At 43.9% G+C, this 18,041-nt stretch overlaps 1 protein-coding gene across 1 annotated transcript in view; it reads right to left on the minus strand.

Moving 5' to 3' along the window:
- Window positions 1-18,041, minus strand: part of LOC146812214 (protein-glutamine gamma-glutamyltransferase E-like) — a 354,915-nt gene that overhangs the window by 57,212 nt on the left and 279,662 nt on the right. Inside the window, exons 9-10 of the mRNA XM_085619244.1 lie at window positions 15,892-16,027; window positions 4,712-4,815 (exon numbers count right to left, since the gene is read on the minus strand). Coding sequence (XP_085475370.1) covers window positions 4,712-4,815; window positions 15,892-16,027 — 240 coding nt within the window. The remainder of the gene's footprint in view (window positions 1-4,711; window positions 4,816-15,891; window positions 16,028-18,041) is intronic.

Genomic DNA, 18,041 nt, shown 5'->3' on the forward strand with positions numbered 1-18,041 from the left:
TAGCACGTTATCTCAGCGATAAAAATCCACGCTAGCCGGCGATAATTATCCTATCGCTAAGTGCGTTTAGCGATAATTATCGCCGGTTGTTGCTGATATGCCCCGTAGTTCGGTATGTCTCCATTCAGCTCAGAGCCTAACAGCCAGATTAAGAGATGAGTGATATTAGAAAACCCTACAATTTCTGAACTAAAATCCAAATCCAGAGGAGATTTCACCAGTGGGACCTCCAATCATAGGGATAGTAGTGAGGAGGAAATTCAGTGGATTGATTTTTCCTCCTGATTTAGCATGTTGAGGATTTCCTGTTACGGCCAACTACAAATGCCACATGATTTTTCTGTTGTGATCTGTTTTGCAGTCAGGGGCTACCACCAGCTTTGCTGATACACAAACTTGTACCAAACAAAAAATGAACAAATTTTTCTGAGGCCCTTTGTTTTGAGTGGCCCCCTGATCTTCATGAAGTCATCCCAAAATGATTGATAAATATCTTCGCGCACGAGTATTTGCCCAGACAATTTACCTGTACAAAGCAGGTGAAGTGCCCAAGCGAAAATCGGTCCGTCAAATGGGGAATGGCATGCGGGTGTTGTTGTGGTGGCATTGATTGTTATCTTATTCCCCATTGAATCTACAAAACTGCAGTGGGCAGGTAAAGCTAAGGTAATAGCACATGAAATCTGCAGCACAGCCTATAGTACTAATGTGCGGTGCATATCATCAAGGACCGGCGATAATTATTGCTAAGCGCACTTAGCGCTAGGATAAATATCGCCGGCTAACGTGGATTTTTATCGCTGAGATAGCGTGCTATTAGCAACGCTTATCTCAAAAGCAATACAATTCCTAGCGCTAACTGCCAAACGTGAGATTATTGCTGGAAATCCAGCGATAATCCCACAAAGTTTGGCGTTCGCTTGATGATAGGACAAGGCAAACTTAGCCATGATATCCACCTTCCATAGGATATTATGGCTAAGTCAGTATTGAAGCAGGCGTAAGGAAAGTAGCGCTAACAGGGGTTATCGCTACTTTTCTTGCCGCTATGCTTCATAGCGTGGGGCTTGATGATAGGAGAAATGTCACTTAGCGAAATTTCTCCAGTCATGTCAGGGCAGGAATGCCCACTTTGCATCTCATTAGAGATGCAAAGCTGGGCGTTCAGAATTCATGCGCTAATGCAAGGTTTCACCCGATAGTGTGACCTTGCTGATTTGGCGATAAAATTATCGCCGCTTTTCGCCCAAAGTCGGACGCAAAAGCGGCAATACGTTTTTACCGCCTCGTTGATGATATGCCCCATGCATAGCTACCAGCCACTTGAAATGAGGACCTAAGCATCTAAGAATATGCAGGTCATCTTTATTCAGTTTTGTCATCCTGCAAAAGATCAACACCTTTTTAAGCCAATGAGACACAAGCTTGATTAAAATGATAACTTAATGTAAGCAAACATGCTCTTAAATCTCTTCAACCTGGTGTACAAAAGAATTTCATACATAGGCAATAATAATTACGTGGCCCCCAAAACAATGCCTAGATAGACACATTATGAAGAAACAATGAAAAACCATTTGACATTATCTCCACTCTATATCAACAGTTAAGATTTCATTAGTATTTTAGATTTTTTAGAAACTCTACAAACAAGGAAACTTACAGAGTACTATGCCTAACACGTTAAACAAACCTGGAGTTACAACATTCTAAATTGACAGGTTGTCACTGCTGAGTTAAACCTGAAGCACACACTGTTTTTGTTTAGACTGTCTATTAGGGTCCATGTGGGCCGTAATAAGTAGTGGTAATATTATTGTGAGCAAGGTCTTGCTGTTTCAAAGCTGAGTTTCCACACATTGAAAAACAAATTGGGTCTTAGTACTGAAAATATATAAGTCAAGAACATTGCAAATTAAGTGTTTCTAATAGACAGTTTAGATTTAGTGTTTTTGTAGCAAAATACTTTTGAGACATTAGGAAAATCATCACTATCTCGCTTTAAAAATACATTACTTTTCTTTGGTTTTAGTATGTAAAAAGGGGCGGTGTAGGAAAGTGCTGCTTTTTTCATGGTTACCCCCCACTTTTTGCCTGACATCTGATGCAACCTGACTTGATGTGCCTTGGGTCCCTGCCAATCAGGTTCCTAGGTCCTGTGTCCTTTCCCAAGACTCTACCTTTGTACTCACAATTGGCACATCTCTGGCTGCAGGTAAGTCCCATGTAAAAGGTACCATGAGTGCTAAGGGTACTGTGACCAAGGAAGGCCTCTAAGGGCTGCGGCTCCTATATTACACCTACAGTGTCAAAGCCCATTCTTCGACATTGTAGGTGTAGTAAAGCCTTTAAGGGTATATGGTCTGGCAGTTGGTCATTACAAATTCCACAGCTCCATAATGGCTTTACTAAAAACTGGGAAGTTTGGTAGCAAACGTCTCAGCAGATTAAACCAACACTGATGCCAATGTTGAATTTAATGTAAAATGCACTCAGAGGGCATCTTAGAGATGCTGCCGAAAGTCGACCAGACATGGTGTGGTTCCGGAATGGCTGCCTGCCATTTTCCACCACCAGACAGGTTTCTGGACCCCTAGGAAGAGAGCCTTTGCTCTCTGGGTCCAAAAAACAAAGCCCATCCTAGGCTGAGGTGTCATGCCTCCTCCCCCAGGATGGGTCCCCAAAAAGGGAAGCTTCCAAGGCCTGCCGTCTTTGGAAGCTGTCATTGCCTTTTGCTGCCCCCAGCAACTGGCTCCCAATAGTTCTGGACCCCACTTTGGGCAAGAGAATCGGCAGGAAAGTCAAGCTAGGAAGAGAGGTATGCCCACCTTTGCCAACCCCACACCTCAGGTGGGGAGGCGAGGTGAAGCACACATCTCAGTCCCCTCTATCTTGAAGATGGGGGAACTCAGCCTATTATGGAGAGGCTCATGCCCCTTCCCGCTGGAGTGTGGCATAACAGGGAGTGTACCCACCCTAGGGAAGGGATCCATTAGTCCAGACCTGCACAACCCTTTAACACCCCTAAATTTAGAGTTTAGGGGCAACACTGACCATGCCTCCTCAGATTCGAGGAAGAAAAAACAAGGACCGAAGAGCCGTGCCGACCCAGGAAGGAGAGGACACCTACTGCTTTGGGCCCAGCCCTACTGGCCTGTCCCGACTCCCACTTGCCTAAAGGTAAGAAACCAGAGTGTCCAGCAGCCCCCCAGAGCACGGAGGACGTTCCCTGCACTCACCTTACAGACTCTGCCTCCCGTGAGCACCGGATTTGCACAACAAAGACTCCAAGACCAGAATCCAGATTCCAGCGACTCTGTGATTCTACACCACTCTGCACCCGGCCGCCACTGGCCGGATTTGAGTGGCCCAACATCACAAGGAGGTCACCCCAGCGATCCTGACATGGGATCTGGTGACCCCCGACCTACCACAAGCTCTGAGACGGCGCTTGCTGCCTCAACCTGAAGGATTATCCCCCGACCACACCCGAAGGTGCCAAGAGTTCCCCGGCCACGACTGAAGTGGTCTGTAGAGCCCCACCGCGACTAAAAGCGTTCCAAAGATTCCAATGCCCCCCCACGGCCATGGATGACCCCACCGACGGTGCCCAGGCATTGCCTAAGACCTCAGCTTACCTCTTCAACCGGTAGTCACCTTCCCAAAGTCTCCCTGCCCAAGCCTGCAGCCCCTTTTCCAAACCTGAGGTCTTCATGGAGAAGTACAGGGTACCCGACCTTTTCTTGGAACCCTGCACCCGGACACCCCAGTGGTGCTGGTGGTGCAGCTTCTGTGCTAATTGTTGCTCCCTGCAGTGCTGTCCTTAACTCCAGGAGCATTGCTCCCACATCCAATTGGCCAGCCCTTCAGCAGTCCCTAACCGAAGGCCCCTTTAGCCCGTTTGGCTAACATTGGGCCCCGGCACTCTGCATCCGGCCACCCCAGAACCGCTTGTGGTGCAACTCGTGTGCCAATCTAGACCCTGGGGGACCTTGGTCCTAACCCCCAAAACTCCCACTTATAAGTTGTGCACCTACCTAAGAAGCCAATAACACTTTTTCTCCCATACCCTATGTAAAGAGATTTTGGGCCTCAAATGTTTCAAGTGTTGAACTGATGTATGTGTGGAGAAAAGAGAACTAAACTGCAAATTATAAAATTCTTCCTTACCTTGTATTGTGAGATCCTAAGGTGTAGTATCTATGCATACCACCCCAGTACTCAAAGTAATACAAAAGTAACTAAAAAGTAATCAGAAAGTAATTACTGTGCAATTCAAACTGCATTTTAAAGTGAGACATACCTGTAACAATTGCAAATCCATCCTTAATTGCATTACTTTGAAAAAGCATACGATTTAAAGTATATTTTTTCTACCTCTACCAAGCCATGCTTGGTTCTAGAAATAAAACACAAGTATACATCTTCTATACTTACCCAATTGGTCTGGATTCAGTCTCTGAGTGTGTGCATCTGCCTTGATTGAGTGAATACAATAAATGCTTAACACACCTTCTGGATAAGCCTAACTGCTCGCCCACACTACCACAAAGAGAGCTGTTAGTGCTTACCTAATTTAGCCTCTGCTATACCTCTAGGGACTCCCTGGACTCTGTGTACACTATACGTTACTTTGATGTAGTATATGCAGAGCCAGCTTCCTACAGTCAGGTATTATGATTGGCATCAAGTCAGAAATAAAGTGTTTCACCTGTACTTTTCTCCTGTGGTGTTGCGTCCAGAACTTGCCAACCATCATAGGAAGCTCCTAGATCTTTCCGGGCAAACCAGCCTTCATTCCACACGTGAAAGTTCCTGATGATATGAATGAAAATTGAACAGGGAGCTCAGGAAAGCAGACTGGAATTATCCAAAGTATAACTTGCTGTTCAGATCATAAGGAGGATCAGCTTTGCTGCTTATATTGACCACACAACACCACTCTTGCACATCTATATGCCATACAGTTTACACCATATCCTGGGATGTTAAGGATATCCCTGGACACCTTCAAATTCAGCAGATGCTTTCTAGCTCCCCCTGTCTACTACCTCAAGTCCCACAAGGTCACAGACCTGCTAATATGCTTAGTTAAATCTCTCGCACCACCACTGTCATAGCAATATTTTTCATAAAATGCTGTGACCAGTTAAGAGGCTGCGGAATGTTTTAAAATTTGGCAACATTTTGAACAAAATTTATTAGGACTGTCTCCCATCCCAGACCTTTCTCAGACATATGCCCCGAGGGCAGCAACCATAAACTTTACTGAAACTTGGCTACTTTTAGCAGATAAGTATTCCCAAATCTTCAGGGATTTATTTTGTGGCTACTTATTTTTATATGCCAAACTTTTATTTGAGAAATGGGCCTGACTTCACCCTCAGTGGCTCTGTGCTTTCTCGGTTTGCCCAGTTCAATCAACGTCATTTAAATGAATGTGCAACCATCCACTGTGCTTTGTACATTTGGTCAGTTGGTCCTAAAGTAAATCTAAACTCATGTATTGTTCAAAAGACATTATTCCTCTCCTTGATTTAGCTTATAAGCGTGATTTAAAGGTAAATTACACAAACAGGAGACTTTAGATTACACATGAACGGAGGGATGAATATGGGTGTCCTGGAAGAAACACTAAACTTCTGATGGATCAATTTGCCTCCTCAGACACCTTGAAATAATTTTTTCTTGGTTGCTTCCAGGGTGGCTCCTCCACAAAGGTGGGGGAGCATCGCCCCACTGCTTTAAAGCAGTGCAAAGGAAAAATATAATGATATAACATAACATGATTTTCCTTTTATTTTGAGTTTTGCAGGTGTACTGCTGTCAGGTTCTTAGGGCGCGGCCAGGCTCCCCGGATGTCGAGGTAGGAGGAGTGGTGGCTGCACCTTAAGTGCGCATGACTTTTTGGCCAGCCGTCTCGGGCCAGCCAAACCGTTATGCACACCTTGCATGTTCTCCACCGGCTGTATTGTACAGCCTGGGTGGAGAACATGCGCAGCCTCCCAGTATCTCTCTGAGCGCCGAACCACGGTGCTCAGACCAATTACAATGCTGCTGTGGATATTCTGGGAAGCTCTGTGCTTCCTGGTTCCTGCTGGAGGAGAGGCGGCAACTGGTGATGGCGACCACCAGGTAAGTTTACTTTTCTTTCTTCTTTATTTTTTCCTAACCTTTCCCCAACCCTCCCCCACTGCCCGCCACTATTCCCTACCAGCCACAACTGGTTGCTTCAAAACTGGTGCCATTGTTTCAAACTATTTGAACACAAAGACATGTATTGCAAAACAATTTCAGAGAGCTAAGACAGGCATTTAAAATGTAAGGTTAATTTACAGGGAAAACCCCAAGCTAGACATGAAAACAAATTTTTTAAGTCTTTAATAGCTACATGTAGCTGTTCTTTCTGGAGAATCTAGACTTGAGGAAAAAGATACTAGCAATATAACTGCCAGTTGGGTTTGGACATGGGCTTCTTCCACGGTCTATGGTCTTATTGAATTTAGAGAGTTATTAAGCTATTAAACAAGGAAATAGGACATGAGTTTGGTTTAGATAGAGAAGCATGTTTTTGGGCTCTCTGTTATTCTTGTTTTTCCTGAAGCTCAGCCCAACTAATACACACTTCCTGCGATTTGCTAAGAACAGCAATCAAAAAATACTAAAAATCAGGTTCAATGATATGAGTCTTAACAGATAGGAACCCAAACTTTCTCCAAATGCGAAGTTATTCAGATTCAACTTGCACACCAACCTCACCATAATGAACACTTTGCTGAAAAAACACAAAGATGACATGTTCGAGCGGTCTCTCCTAAACAATGTTTTGCCTGGAAAGTCACAGCAGTTTAAGCACTCGTATGTTAGCATCTGGATGATGTTAATGCCATGCTTCTGTCTTCCCAGTCTCCTTGCTGATATCCAGTGAGGGTGTCCCACATGGCTCTGCACATCTCATTAAGATGCTGGAAGAAAGGTAATCACACCACCCCCATTCTGAGAGCTCCGCTTGCTGGCTAGTGCCATTTTCAAAACCAACTACATAATTTACAAAACCTTCATGACTAGCAGCCCCACTTTTCTTGATGACAAACGCAACATGTCTGATGGCTCTAACAAACTTGCAGCAAGGCTAGGGCCGGCTCAAGGACGGTGCGACCGGTGCCACCTCACCGGGTGCTGGCTTCCTGGGGGCGCCGTGTTTGCAAGTTTATTATGTTTTTAAAGCACTGGTGTTTGCAAGTTTATCATGTTTTTAAAGCACTGGCTGCAGTGTTCCTTTCCTTCAGCAATTACCAGGCCTCACAAAAATGTCAAGTTAACTCCGGTGATTAATGATCTTCCTGGAGAGAGATTGGAGGTTTGTATAGTTGATGTTTTGAATTAGTGAAGGTAGTGCACAGGGTTGATATGCTTGCTGCAAAGAATGTGTACCATGTAGATTACATAGTGCATATAAAGTAAATAGATCAGCAGGTTACTGCTTTTAAAAGAGACATCCTTTTGTTACTTGCAATTTATAACTTAAAGTCCTAATATAGCACAGTGAGCTTTTAACTTTCATCATAGAACTGCATACACACTGCAAAGTATACATTAGAGCATTGATTAATGTTGCAAATGGGTTAATTTGGGTAGAAATTGGTTCTAAACATTAAAGAAAACTCCCAACTGTGCTGTTTTTTTCTGCTCTGAGTTTGTGCTTCTCAACACCAAGCACTCCTAAACTATACTGCCTACCAATATGGATGACATGTGACTCTTACACTTTTAGTCCTTTGCCTTATGTAACATTTCCTATACACTGATTTACAAACGTATGATTGATTGTCTCTGTGTAATGTGTGTGTGATGCAAAGTGCTGTGACATCCTTTACTGGTATGAGAGGCGCTCATAACTAATTCAATGCATCTGGGAGAGAGTGGTTATGGAGACTTGCTCTCTGGTAATGGGTGCTAGTGAGAGAATCCGTGGTGGAGGTGGTCATTGGGGGCGCCAACTAACATTGTCACACTGGGAGCCTACAGCGCTAAAGCTGGCCCTGAGCAAGGCCAGACTGGAGACTAAGAAGTGTAAGAAAGAAAAAAGCAAGGCTGTAAGCAACCAGTAATTTGAATAACATCCTTGTATACATAGGGATCACCCAATGCTATTCCAATTAGGAAAGAATTTAATACAAACATCTATAAAGAAAGCTAAATTAAAATGCAGTGAACAATCGAATAACGAGCTACCTCACCTATCACTCGTTGACTGCATGCTTTCTTCTGACCCTGTAAAGCGTTTTTGGCAAGGCTTGCACAACACAAATACCACATACATACATACATTCATATTTGAAAAACCTTTTGGTATCCGTACCTTATTTCACCACACCTAAAAGTATTAAGGTGCTAATATCTTGTATTTTTGCCTGGATTTTCATGTCCTGGGAGAATTCTGCATGTTATTTTCATTTTTCCCAGGTTCAGTCTATCTATTCTCAATGCCTGATATACTTGCAGTAACTTTAGAGATGAGGGTGTCCCTTGAAATGGGTCTGCTGGATGGGGTATTGCTTGAACCTCTAACTACAGAGACAAGTAATGTTTTTCTTTTTAAATCAATGTGGTTTAGTGTGGCTGTTATTTTCCTTTGTGGGCATCCCAGTTTACCAAGTGAATGTTAGCAATTTATTTTGAACAACTTGTTTATGAAATAAAATATTTTTTTCCATGTTATAAAATATGAATATTATAAAGATATATGCCTAGGACACTTCCGAAGCAGGCTTCGAGGCAACAGGGCACCTTCATGTAACACATCCAAAAATTAAACCTGTCATCCCCGGCGGGTAGCCTCCTATTTATAACATAATCAAAAAAATTGATCTGGTTCAGACTTATGCTATGCACTTAATCTTCCAATGACATATCATTATCCAAACCAAAAAAACTTACCCAAACACACATTCCTACTGCCTTTGTGTTAACCATTTTTAGATAAATTCATGATCTATCCTGGTTTTGCTCAAATCAATTACTTGTCAATGTCTACAATACATGTTTCAGATTATTCTCAGCTTTATTTACTACAGAATGACATCCAGAAGAATGATTTCCTAGTTTCTATATATGGCAGAAATATCTGTTCTTGGTGGCATGCATGCAATTTAGCAATTTCGCCAATATAGAGATTGAATTTGGTGCCTCATATCTCTATCAACTTTGATGATTCCAAGGAGGTAGGTTACAAATCCAAAGACGGTAGGTTACAATTACTGTCAGCAAACAACATGAGTGTTTGATTGGCAATTTCCTTCCCTACGGAATTATATTTCCAACCCAGTCTCCTCAATAAGACGTTGTTTTCCAAAAATGTATGGTCAAATGTCTGTCTACATACCAAAATATTAGTGCATTCAATTTGCACATCTATTTCAGTCGTAAGTTACTGCCTAGTGAGTAAACATTATGTATGGTTGGAGTTTAGGGCCTCATTTAAGAGGAAGTCATGCAGTGCAGCGCTGCAAGTCACATTGCTGTGCTGCGTGACAGGAAAAGGATAGTAATGTGTTGTATTTAAGTCAATAAGACACATTACTGTCCTTTGCCTTGCTCTCGTGCCCTTTTTGCATCCTAGCACCAATGCAGGAACCCTTGTACCATGCTGCAAGGGTGCCTGTGTTGCATGCAGGATTGTTTTTAGGCAGGAGGAGCATCTTCCTGCACAAAATCAACCCTGGGAATAATTGTCCTCTTTCTATAAAGAAACAAAGAGAAACAGAGATCTTTCTACTTGCTACGGCTCCCCTGGGAAGGTGTAAGTTTTTGGCACATCCCCAGGTTTAGAAGTTCTTGTAAATCTGGGGATATGTCAGAATTCATGGGAGTTGCGTCGGAACACCCATACAATGCCCATAGAATGACTACCCAGGGCAGAGCAATGGAATGCAGCGATTTGCGCTGGATTGCATTACTCCAAATTTTTGAATCCACTCAAGGACACACAAAGTGGCTTTGCATAGCTTAAAAAATTTAACTTAAGAGGTTTGCGTCACACATGTACCACATTGTATGGTGCAAATACGATGCAACCGTCTCATTAATGAGGCCCTTAGTGTTTTTTTCCACCAAATTAATCTTGAAGTCGATACAAAACAGATAGGGTTTGATGCCTAAAAGAGCAAAATGTGAAATCTTGTTAGCGAGGGGAAAAACAAAAATATTGGATGTTTTGAATGTATGCATAGTCCTACAGTCTATCTTATTACAGTCTGTTAACTTACACCAATGCTTACGTTGAAGCAAATACTGAACTGGGGTTAGAAAGTTAAAATCTCCCCAATCCATGACATAGGAAACTATTTCATAATTTTTTACTCCAGTGCTAGTAATGAGGCTGGTTTGCTATGTCTGGCCCACCACAGCTAGTTTCAGTAAAAACAAGTTTGAGCTTTCATTGCCTCCTCAACTATCCATCTATTATATTTATCTGCCATGCAGATATCTATTGCAAAACAAATTCATGTTTTGTCTTTAAGGCTAACACACTGCTGGACAACGACAATTACTTTTAGTATGTGCCCTTTTTATAGAATTGATAGAAAGTCTTATCTTTTACCACTGTGCCTTTAAAATTAGGAAAAGAATTGTCCTTCTAGAGAAGGTATGTGAAGCCACCATGCACACTCCAACACCCTGCTACATGAGGTCTTATATGATGCAATGACAAGTGAGGGCAGGACCAGGTACACTAGTCTGTGAATGAAAGATGTGGCTGCTTCCATGCTCATCACACATCTGACTTTATCCACCAGAGCATATATTGCTCATGATGTGCATGTGTGAAAGGAATGGAAGTTGCATACGCAAATGCTGATGTATTTGAAGAATACACTTATGTACAAGGAATGTTAATTTTCAAACTACAAGCATATTCGAATCCCCACCCGCCCAGTTCTCTGAAGTTCAGGGGGTCACGCTGACTCTTGAGATCCACTTCTGATTGCTCTCATAAGCACTCTTTAGCCCAGTCAATTACTCTCACCTCCCAGGCCCAATCCAGGCAATACTACCTCACAACATAAAGTCGTCGGGCCAGGTGAGGAGATGGGAGTTGGTCTGCCGCACTGAGGGCACGAAAAAGAGGAATCGATGAATGGGGATGAAGCAGGGGAGCCTCTTGAAGAAGGAGGCAACCCGTAGGACACACGTTGATTGAAGTTGCTCCCCAGCAGTCCAGACACTCCGGAAAATGAATCAGCTCATCCGTGCATTCCGGCAAATGAGGCACAACGTCTAGTGTGCATCGGTAGGAGTCACACCAGACAATTCTGGTCACACACCATGCAGAGTCGAAAACTCAGCACCTCCCCGGAAATAAGGCACAATGTCTGGGGCGTGTTGAGATGAGTCGCACCAGACAATTCTAGTCACACGCAATGAAGAGTTGCAACTTCCGTCCCTCTCTGGAAATGAGGCACTACATCTGGCGCACGGTGATTTGAGTCGCACCTGGCAATTCTGATCACACACAATGAAGAGTTGCGAATTCCGTGCCTCCCTGGAAATGAGGCACAGCGTCTGGTGCACTTTGACTTGAGTCACACCAGACAATTCTAGTCATACACACAGATGCAAGTTCAGTGGTGCCACACGAGGAAGAATGGGGCACTGGTACTGGTGCGCCCCCAACTCCGAAGGGTCGCAACCTGTGAATGGGACACTGCAGACAATGATCTTGCAGTTGGAGTGTCACATGAGAGAGATGCAGCAGGATCGATGAAGTAGGCCATGCGGGGCCCTGTAACCGGTGAATTGGATCACCACCAATAAGACGCTTATAAGTATTGTGGTAGGGAACATACTCCTGAAACTACTCCAGTGTTTTTGGGACTCTGCAACAGGCAATCTGGTCTCCTGGCACAATACTTAGTTCCACGCTCACAAAGCAATACCAGTGGGAATCCAGCAGACAAAGTAGGCACCTAAGAAGGCACCGCTCACCAGGTAGATGGTGTGGGTCCCTCGTGGAAGGTCTTTGATGTCCTTTAGACCTCCACAAGAAAACAGGGGGAAAGCCAACAAGCTCTTGGAGAGCATACTTCTGGGTGCCACACAGCAGCAGGTAGTCAGCTCAGACCAGCCAATATTCAAGAAGGTTGCATGGTCCCTTCCAATTGCAGTAATCCTCTTTGTGCACAACAGATTCCTCTGGCAGTGTGCACCACACAGTTCCAGGATCTCCGGTCTGATGTCACAAGTGTATCTCTACCCTGCTGAAGTATGGCACCAGTAGTAATACCGTAGTGTGCCTTTGAAGTGGGGGTGGGTCAGAGGGTTTCCCTTTGAACCACATGCTATCTCCTCTAAATTTCAGTCCTATCTGCCATGGGTCTGTGGAATGCAGATCTTAATTTTTTAGTGGGGCCATGGTCTGGCTCCCAGAGGCCAAGAATCAAAACCTTTTCCTTCAATCTATGTATCCAGGCCCTCAAATGGCAGAGGTCTGTTGTTCCAGTTGCATGCCCAATGTTTATAGCTGTCTATGGGGAATGCGCAGATGTGCTCCCCAATCCCCCAGTGTGGATTAGAGTCAAACTAAAAGGCACACAAAGAGTTTTAGAGCAGAAAAGTGCCACTTTCTAGAAGTGGCATTTCTAACCTACTAATGACAAATCCCTCTTTACCACAGGAGAGGGTTTGTCAGTATGAATCTGACTCCTCACTGAGAGGGAGGAGCTTAGGGATGTTTTGTTGTTGAGAGAAAGGTAAACTAAATACCCAAATGATGAGCTAAGTGTAGTGGGGGCAGCAGAGCAATGTGAAAGTGGAATTAAAACTAGCTACAGAGTATGCAAAATCCTTTATTCGTGCTTCCCTGGTCCAGGTTTAAAAACAGGGCAATGCTGGAAGAAACTAGAACCGCTTTTAGTGTCAGAAAAGGGTTGACATGTTTCAGCACCTTAACCCCCAACAGAGGTGTTGTGGCTTTCTTCAGGACCTAAAAGTCAGATCTGCTACTCAATGTCCTCAATCAAAAAAATGAATGTGTTTATAGAAGTGTGAATGAAAACATACAAGCATACAAAACCATCCAGTGATCCTATGAATTGTTATAAAGTAAAGGACAGTTGGGGGGCATTCCTGCAGTCCTACAGCCTCCCCAACACATGTTTTGGGGTGCTGGTGGTGCCCCTGCCATTCTGTGGTACCCACATTCACAAACATTGGGCATTATGGGGCACTCTCTCAGGAGCTTGTGCATATTGTTTTAGTAGCTTTGAAGCTTCCTTTACTGATCCATGTAGCTAGCTTTTTTCTTCTTTTCTTTTTTAGCTATGGGGTGCCCAGTCCCACTCGGGCCCCTCTGTGCTCAAGATGTTAGGGGAGCCCACCCCTGGCTGCCCCGCTGGCTCCTTTGCCACCTGTTCTTCCGCAGGAGCCAGCAGCTCTTTCTTTCCTTGCCCGAGGGCAGGGATCTTCTCATTTGTTGGCACAGGGAGTGGGGCAGGTCCACCACAGCTGGTGAAACTGTTGGGGCACTTCCCCTCCTTCTGGACCACTTCTCCCTCAAAGACATCAGGCCTGGAGGGGGATCCTGGGCCCCTCCCTTTACTTTGTGGGAGCACGGCAGTGTTACGGCCTTCCTCTTGATGGTGGGTGGGGCCCTCGAGATCATGGGGAGAGGGCTTTGTGCATCCCCCTCCCAGTATTTTAATAGCTGTACTCCTTTCAGTGACTTCATGATCTTCTGGGAGGGATCAAAGGTCACATCTTTCTCCTACTAATATCTCTGGCCCTGTTGGGCCGTTTTATATGCTTTATGGCTCATTTTGCTATTGGTGGCAAACCCTAGCACCTGGCATGAACATTTTCATCAGATCTCCTGGCCTCAAAGGTGTCACACTTTGCAGGGAGCTGGTGCCCCTGGATCCCTGCACCAGCCTTTCTTTTTTTTCTCCTCTGGGGATTTTCTCTTCCTTGGTGTAGAAGCCCCATTGTTCCCCCACACTTCTCCTTAGTAGTATAAGGGGACCAGCTTCTCTGGTCCTGCGGAAAGCCCCACTGGACTTGGGGGTAACTGTAGTCAGAGTCCTTTGTCCAGATGGAAATCAGGGGGCTACCTCTTTCAATTGCCCATGGCTGCTGCCTCCAGTCTCAGTGTCCAGCAGAAAAACACCACCAAGAGAGCTCTCATCCTTGTACAAGGACTTTTAAGTAGGGGGGGGGTTCGAGAAGCGAGGCTCCTCTGACCTATCCTGGGGTGCCACAACACATCTCCGCTCCTGTCCCAACCCTCCTGCACAGCACTGTGCGACAATTCAAAATGGTGTCACCTAGGAGTCACTGTCCACCTCTCCTCTGGAGGCTTTAGCTCTGCCCCTTACTGGTATCACTGTCAGGGCTGTTGCCAGCAAAGATTAAAAGGGGAGTCCCTCCTGTGCTGGCTCCAGAGGTTTGGGCTCCCTCATTTGTCCAGTGGGCTTGGGCTGGCCCATCCTTGGTACAGTGTGGCTGCTGATTTATTGATGCAGATGCTTCATCCCCACCCCTTTATTCCTCAGCACCTGAGTAAAGCACTGCAAATTTCTCCCTTTGTGTTGGGAGGCCTTCGTTCTTGTTGCTGGAGACATATGTAATTAACTTGGCACCCGAGCTGTGATCCTGAGCTGAGCCAGAGAAATATGACAATCCTGTATGAACCATAAGTTGTACAGACATCATCTTGGAACTCACACATTTGGGCTTGATATACAGGTTCCATTCCATTTCGACATGCCACCGGCCTCTGTAGGCTAAAGGGAAGTGAGACACTAACATTTTGAGGCCTATCCAAGTTAATATCTAATCCAGCAGAGTTTCCTCTGTGCTAGGCTACCTGTGCGCAGTTACCTGACTGTGCAGGACAGGAGTTCCACATGTGAAGCCCTCACACATGTTCACTTGTAACTAGCCAAGTTCCCCTTACCCTTGCTCATTGCCATGTCCTTATTTTATCAGGTGGACATGACGGTAAACATGTGCAGTCCATTTACTGTATGTTTACCATGGGTAAGTCACCAGTTTAAATGCTCACCCACTGTAAATGGTCAAAACTAGTTGATAAAAAAGCAAAAAGTCCAGGGGGTTCGAAGGGCAGAACCCATTGCCTCACAAGTGGTCCAAACTTTAATTGAATAATCCCCCTCCTGTTATTTAATCGTGGGAGAGTGGGTGGAGAATTACTTTTTGGTTGTAACCTGGATTCCTGGAAATTTGTGAAGGTATACAGTATAGAATCAGACTGATATGTACTTTCGGGGAAATTTTCTCTCAGACAATCGAAATGTGATATAAGGATTTTACCAGAGTACATATTCAATAAGAGCTGTGCAATCAAGAATTTGATCCACAAAAGGGAATTAATTTGGAGCATTGTTTTGGACATTGAACCACAGCTTTTAGGGCCCTATTACAAAGAATTTCCGATCCAAAGTTAATAATCTGTGACTGAGCATTCATCGAGACTGACATCTTGGAATTAGAATATCAGTGACAGTACATTTCTTATATATGAATTTTAAGTATTTATAGTTGTAATCTGCACCTTCTGCTATTTTCTCATTTTAAATTTCAACAGATTACGCCAATTTTGATTGTGTGATAAGCAGTGATACATAGGGAATTCAGTTCACCAAACCCGACGGGTAATTTCTAATTTTAGAAAATGGAACTAGAGTGGTAGTAATTTTCAGCAATATTCAGTAAATTCATGTAGCTTTAAATTGGGCTTCTGTGCCTATACTGAACTGGCGAAGCCAGGGCAATGATGTTTAAGGAAGACTATAAGATAGAGAGAGGCATTTCAATTACCACAAGCTCCTTGACAGTTAAATGAACATTAAAAGAATGGTTTAATATATTTACCAAATGCTGTCATCACTCTTATCCAAGGGTTTTCCAGTCTTGTCGTAAAATACATCAATACTCAAGTTTCCGTTTGTATCATGGGCGGAGCTGAAGTTTGTGATGACACGAGCTGGAATCCCCAAACACCTGAGGACTTTGAAAGCAAAATCAAAGATAGAATCATGAATGGAGACGTGCATTCAATGCAAGGATATTGTTAGTGCCAGAACTTTAACTACTGGTGATTTAAAGTCATTCACTATGAGTAACGTGGTATGTAATCATCTGAAGTCAAATCATTGCAAACTGCAAGCCAGGGAACACTCTGCCTAGAGATAGCTGTCACTGGTCAGGTAAGGTCCAATTCTTAGAAGGGTTTTGTCAGAGTTAGGCTTTCAACTATCTGCATTTGTAAGATAAAATCCACTTTACTCATTCACAGGATCTTCTCACACTTACTAACCTGTAGTATGGTGCTATTTCCAGAGTGATTAAATCTGCTCACCTGGTGGGTTGCACATTACAAATTACAGGGCCCGATTCACAGAATTAACTTAAGACAAAATCCTAAACTTACTACTTTCAGTATTCACAGAATGCACTTACTACTTTTGGTATTCACAGAATGGATTTACGACTACTAACTTTACGTCCGCACTCGGGCCGGACTTTCCGGCCCGGAGGCGGAGCTTCCGGCCCGGAGGCGAGGCTTCCGGGCTGGAGGCGGAGCTTCCGGCCCGGAGGCGAGGCTTCCGGCCAGTGGCGGAGATTTAGCCATGGCCAAAATCTCCACCTCTGGGCCGGACGCACCGCCTCCGGCCCAGAAGCCCCGCCTCCGGGCCCGAAGCTCCGCCTCTGGGCCGGAAGCGCCGCCTCCGGGCTGGAATTTCCGGCCCAAGTGCGGACGTAAAGTTAGTAGTCGTAAATCCATTCTGTGAATACCAAAAGCAGTAAGTGAATTCTGTGAATACCAAAAGCAGTAAGTGCATTCTGTGAATATCAAAATGGTAGTAAGTTTAGGATTTTGTCTTAAGTTAGTTCTGTGAATCGGGCCCACAGACACCTGAAAAAGGTGGTTGAAAGCCAAAAACCTAAAAGTTTATGAATACTCACAAATCCCTGAAAAGCATTGTTCCTTTAAGGGGTAGCAGTCAATTTATAAAAAATACTTTTTAAGGGAGCTTTGGTGTGGAATACCGCCAAAATGTGGCAGTGTAGAGGAAGAGATGGATCAAAGAGGAAATATATTTTTTCCAGTGGGGGGAAAATGTGAAAGTGCAAATACTTCCACATGCAGGAGCACACATGTCTACATTTTCATGTACAAAATGTTTACATTTGAGAATATTCTTAGTAATCTACTACATCCACATGTTCTTGGGAGTTATCATGTAATTCTTTATGAATTCTAATAAACGTTTGAAATGTATTAAAAATATAGTCATAAGCCTACTTGAACACAGTTTCTAGTGTTCTTTAGAACTGTATTTAGTCCAATTTCCACTTTCTCTGTCTTGACATACTGTGAAATAATTAAAGTCACTCCAAGCTCCTATGTTTCATGTGTCTATGGTCCAATTTTACAAAGACAGTGCCTATATTCTATTTTATGTCTGGCTAGAGACAGCTCTCTACAGCCTCATGCTGTGATGGAAATACAGGGAATAGAGAGACGGCTTTTCAGTGGACATTTAATCATCTTGTATTGTGTCTTTGGTTGATGAGAAATGTGGAGTAGTGCAATTTAGGCTCCACCCTTACATGTCACAGGAGCACAATTGTCACGTGCACCTGACACAACATGCTTGGTGTGTCTCAACATTATTTACATGAAATGAAGCATTTAACCACATTATTGATATGGATACACTGTAGAAAGTAGAGACTCAAGTGTGTGTGCATTTATTCTGAAATTGCATGTGCATTTATAATTATATATTCAAAATGGACATTGAATGTTTCATGTTATGCAGGTGTGTTCTCATGATTTCAAAGCTAGAGAAAGGAGATTTGTGGTATTATGGATATTGATGGCTGAGAAGAGAACTCTTTGCATGGACATGAAGAGCTAATGAGCAAAAGAAGCCTCCTATTCATCGCGTATCTGTAACGAGGAGATCATCAAATGGTTGCAAAGACTGTCTAAGTTCATGGGATGGGAAAGTCGA

Source organism: Triturus cristatus, chromosome 7 (genome assembly GCF_964204655.1).
Source record: "Triturus cristatus chromosome 7, aTriCri1.1, whole genome shotgun sequence".
Taxonomy (NCBI): Eukaryota; Metazoa; Chordata; class Amphibia; order Caudata; family Salamandridae; genus Triturus; species Triturus cristatus.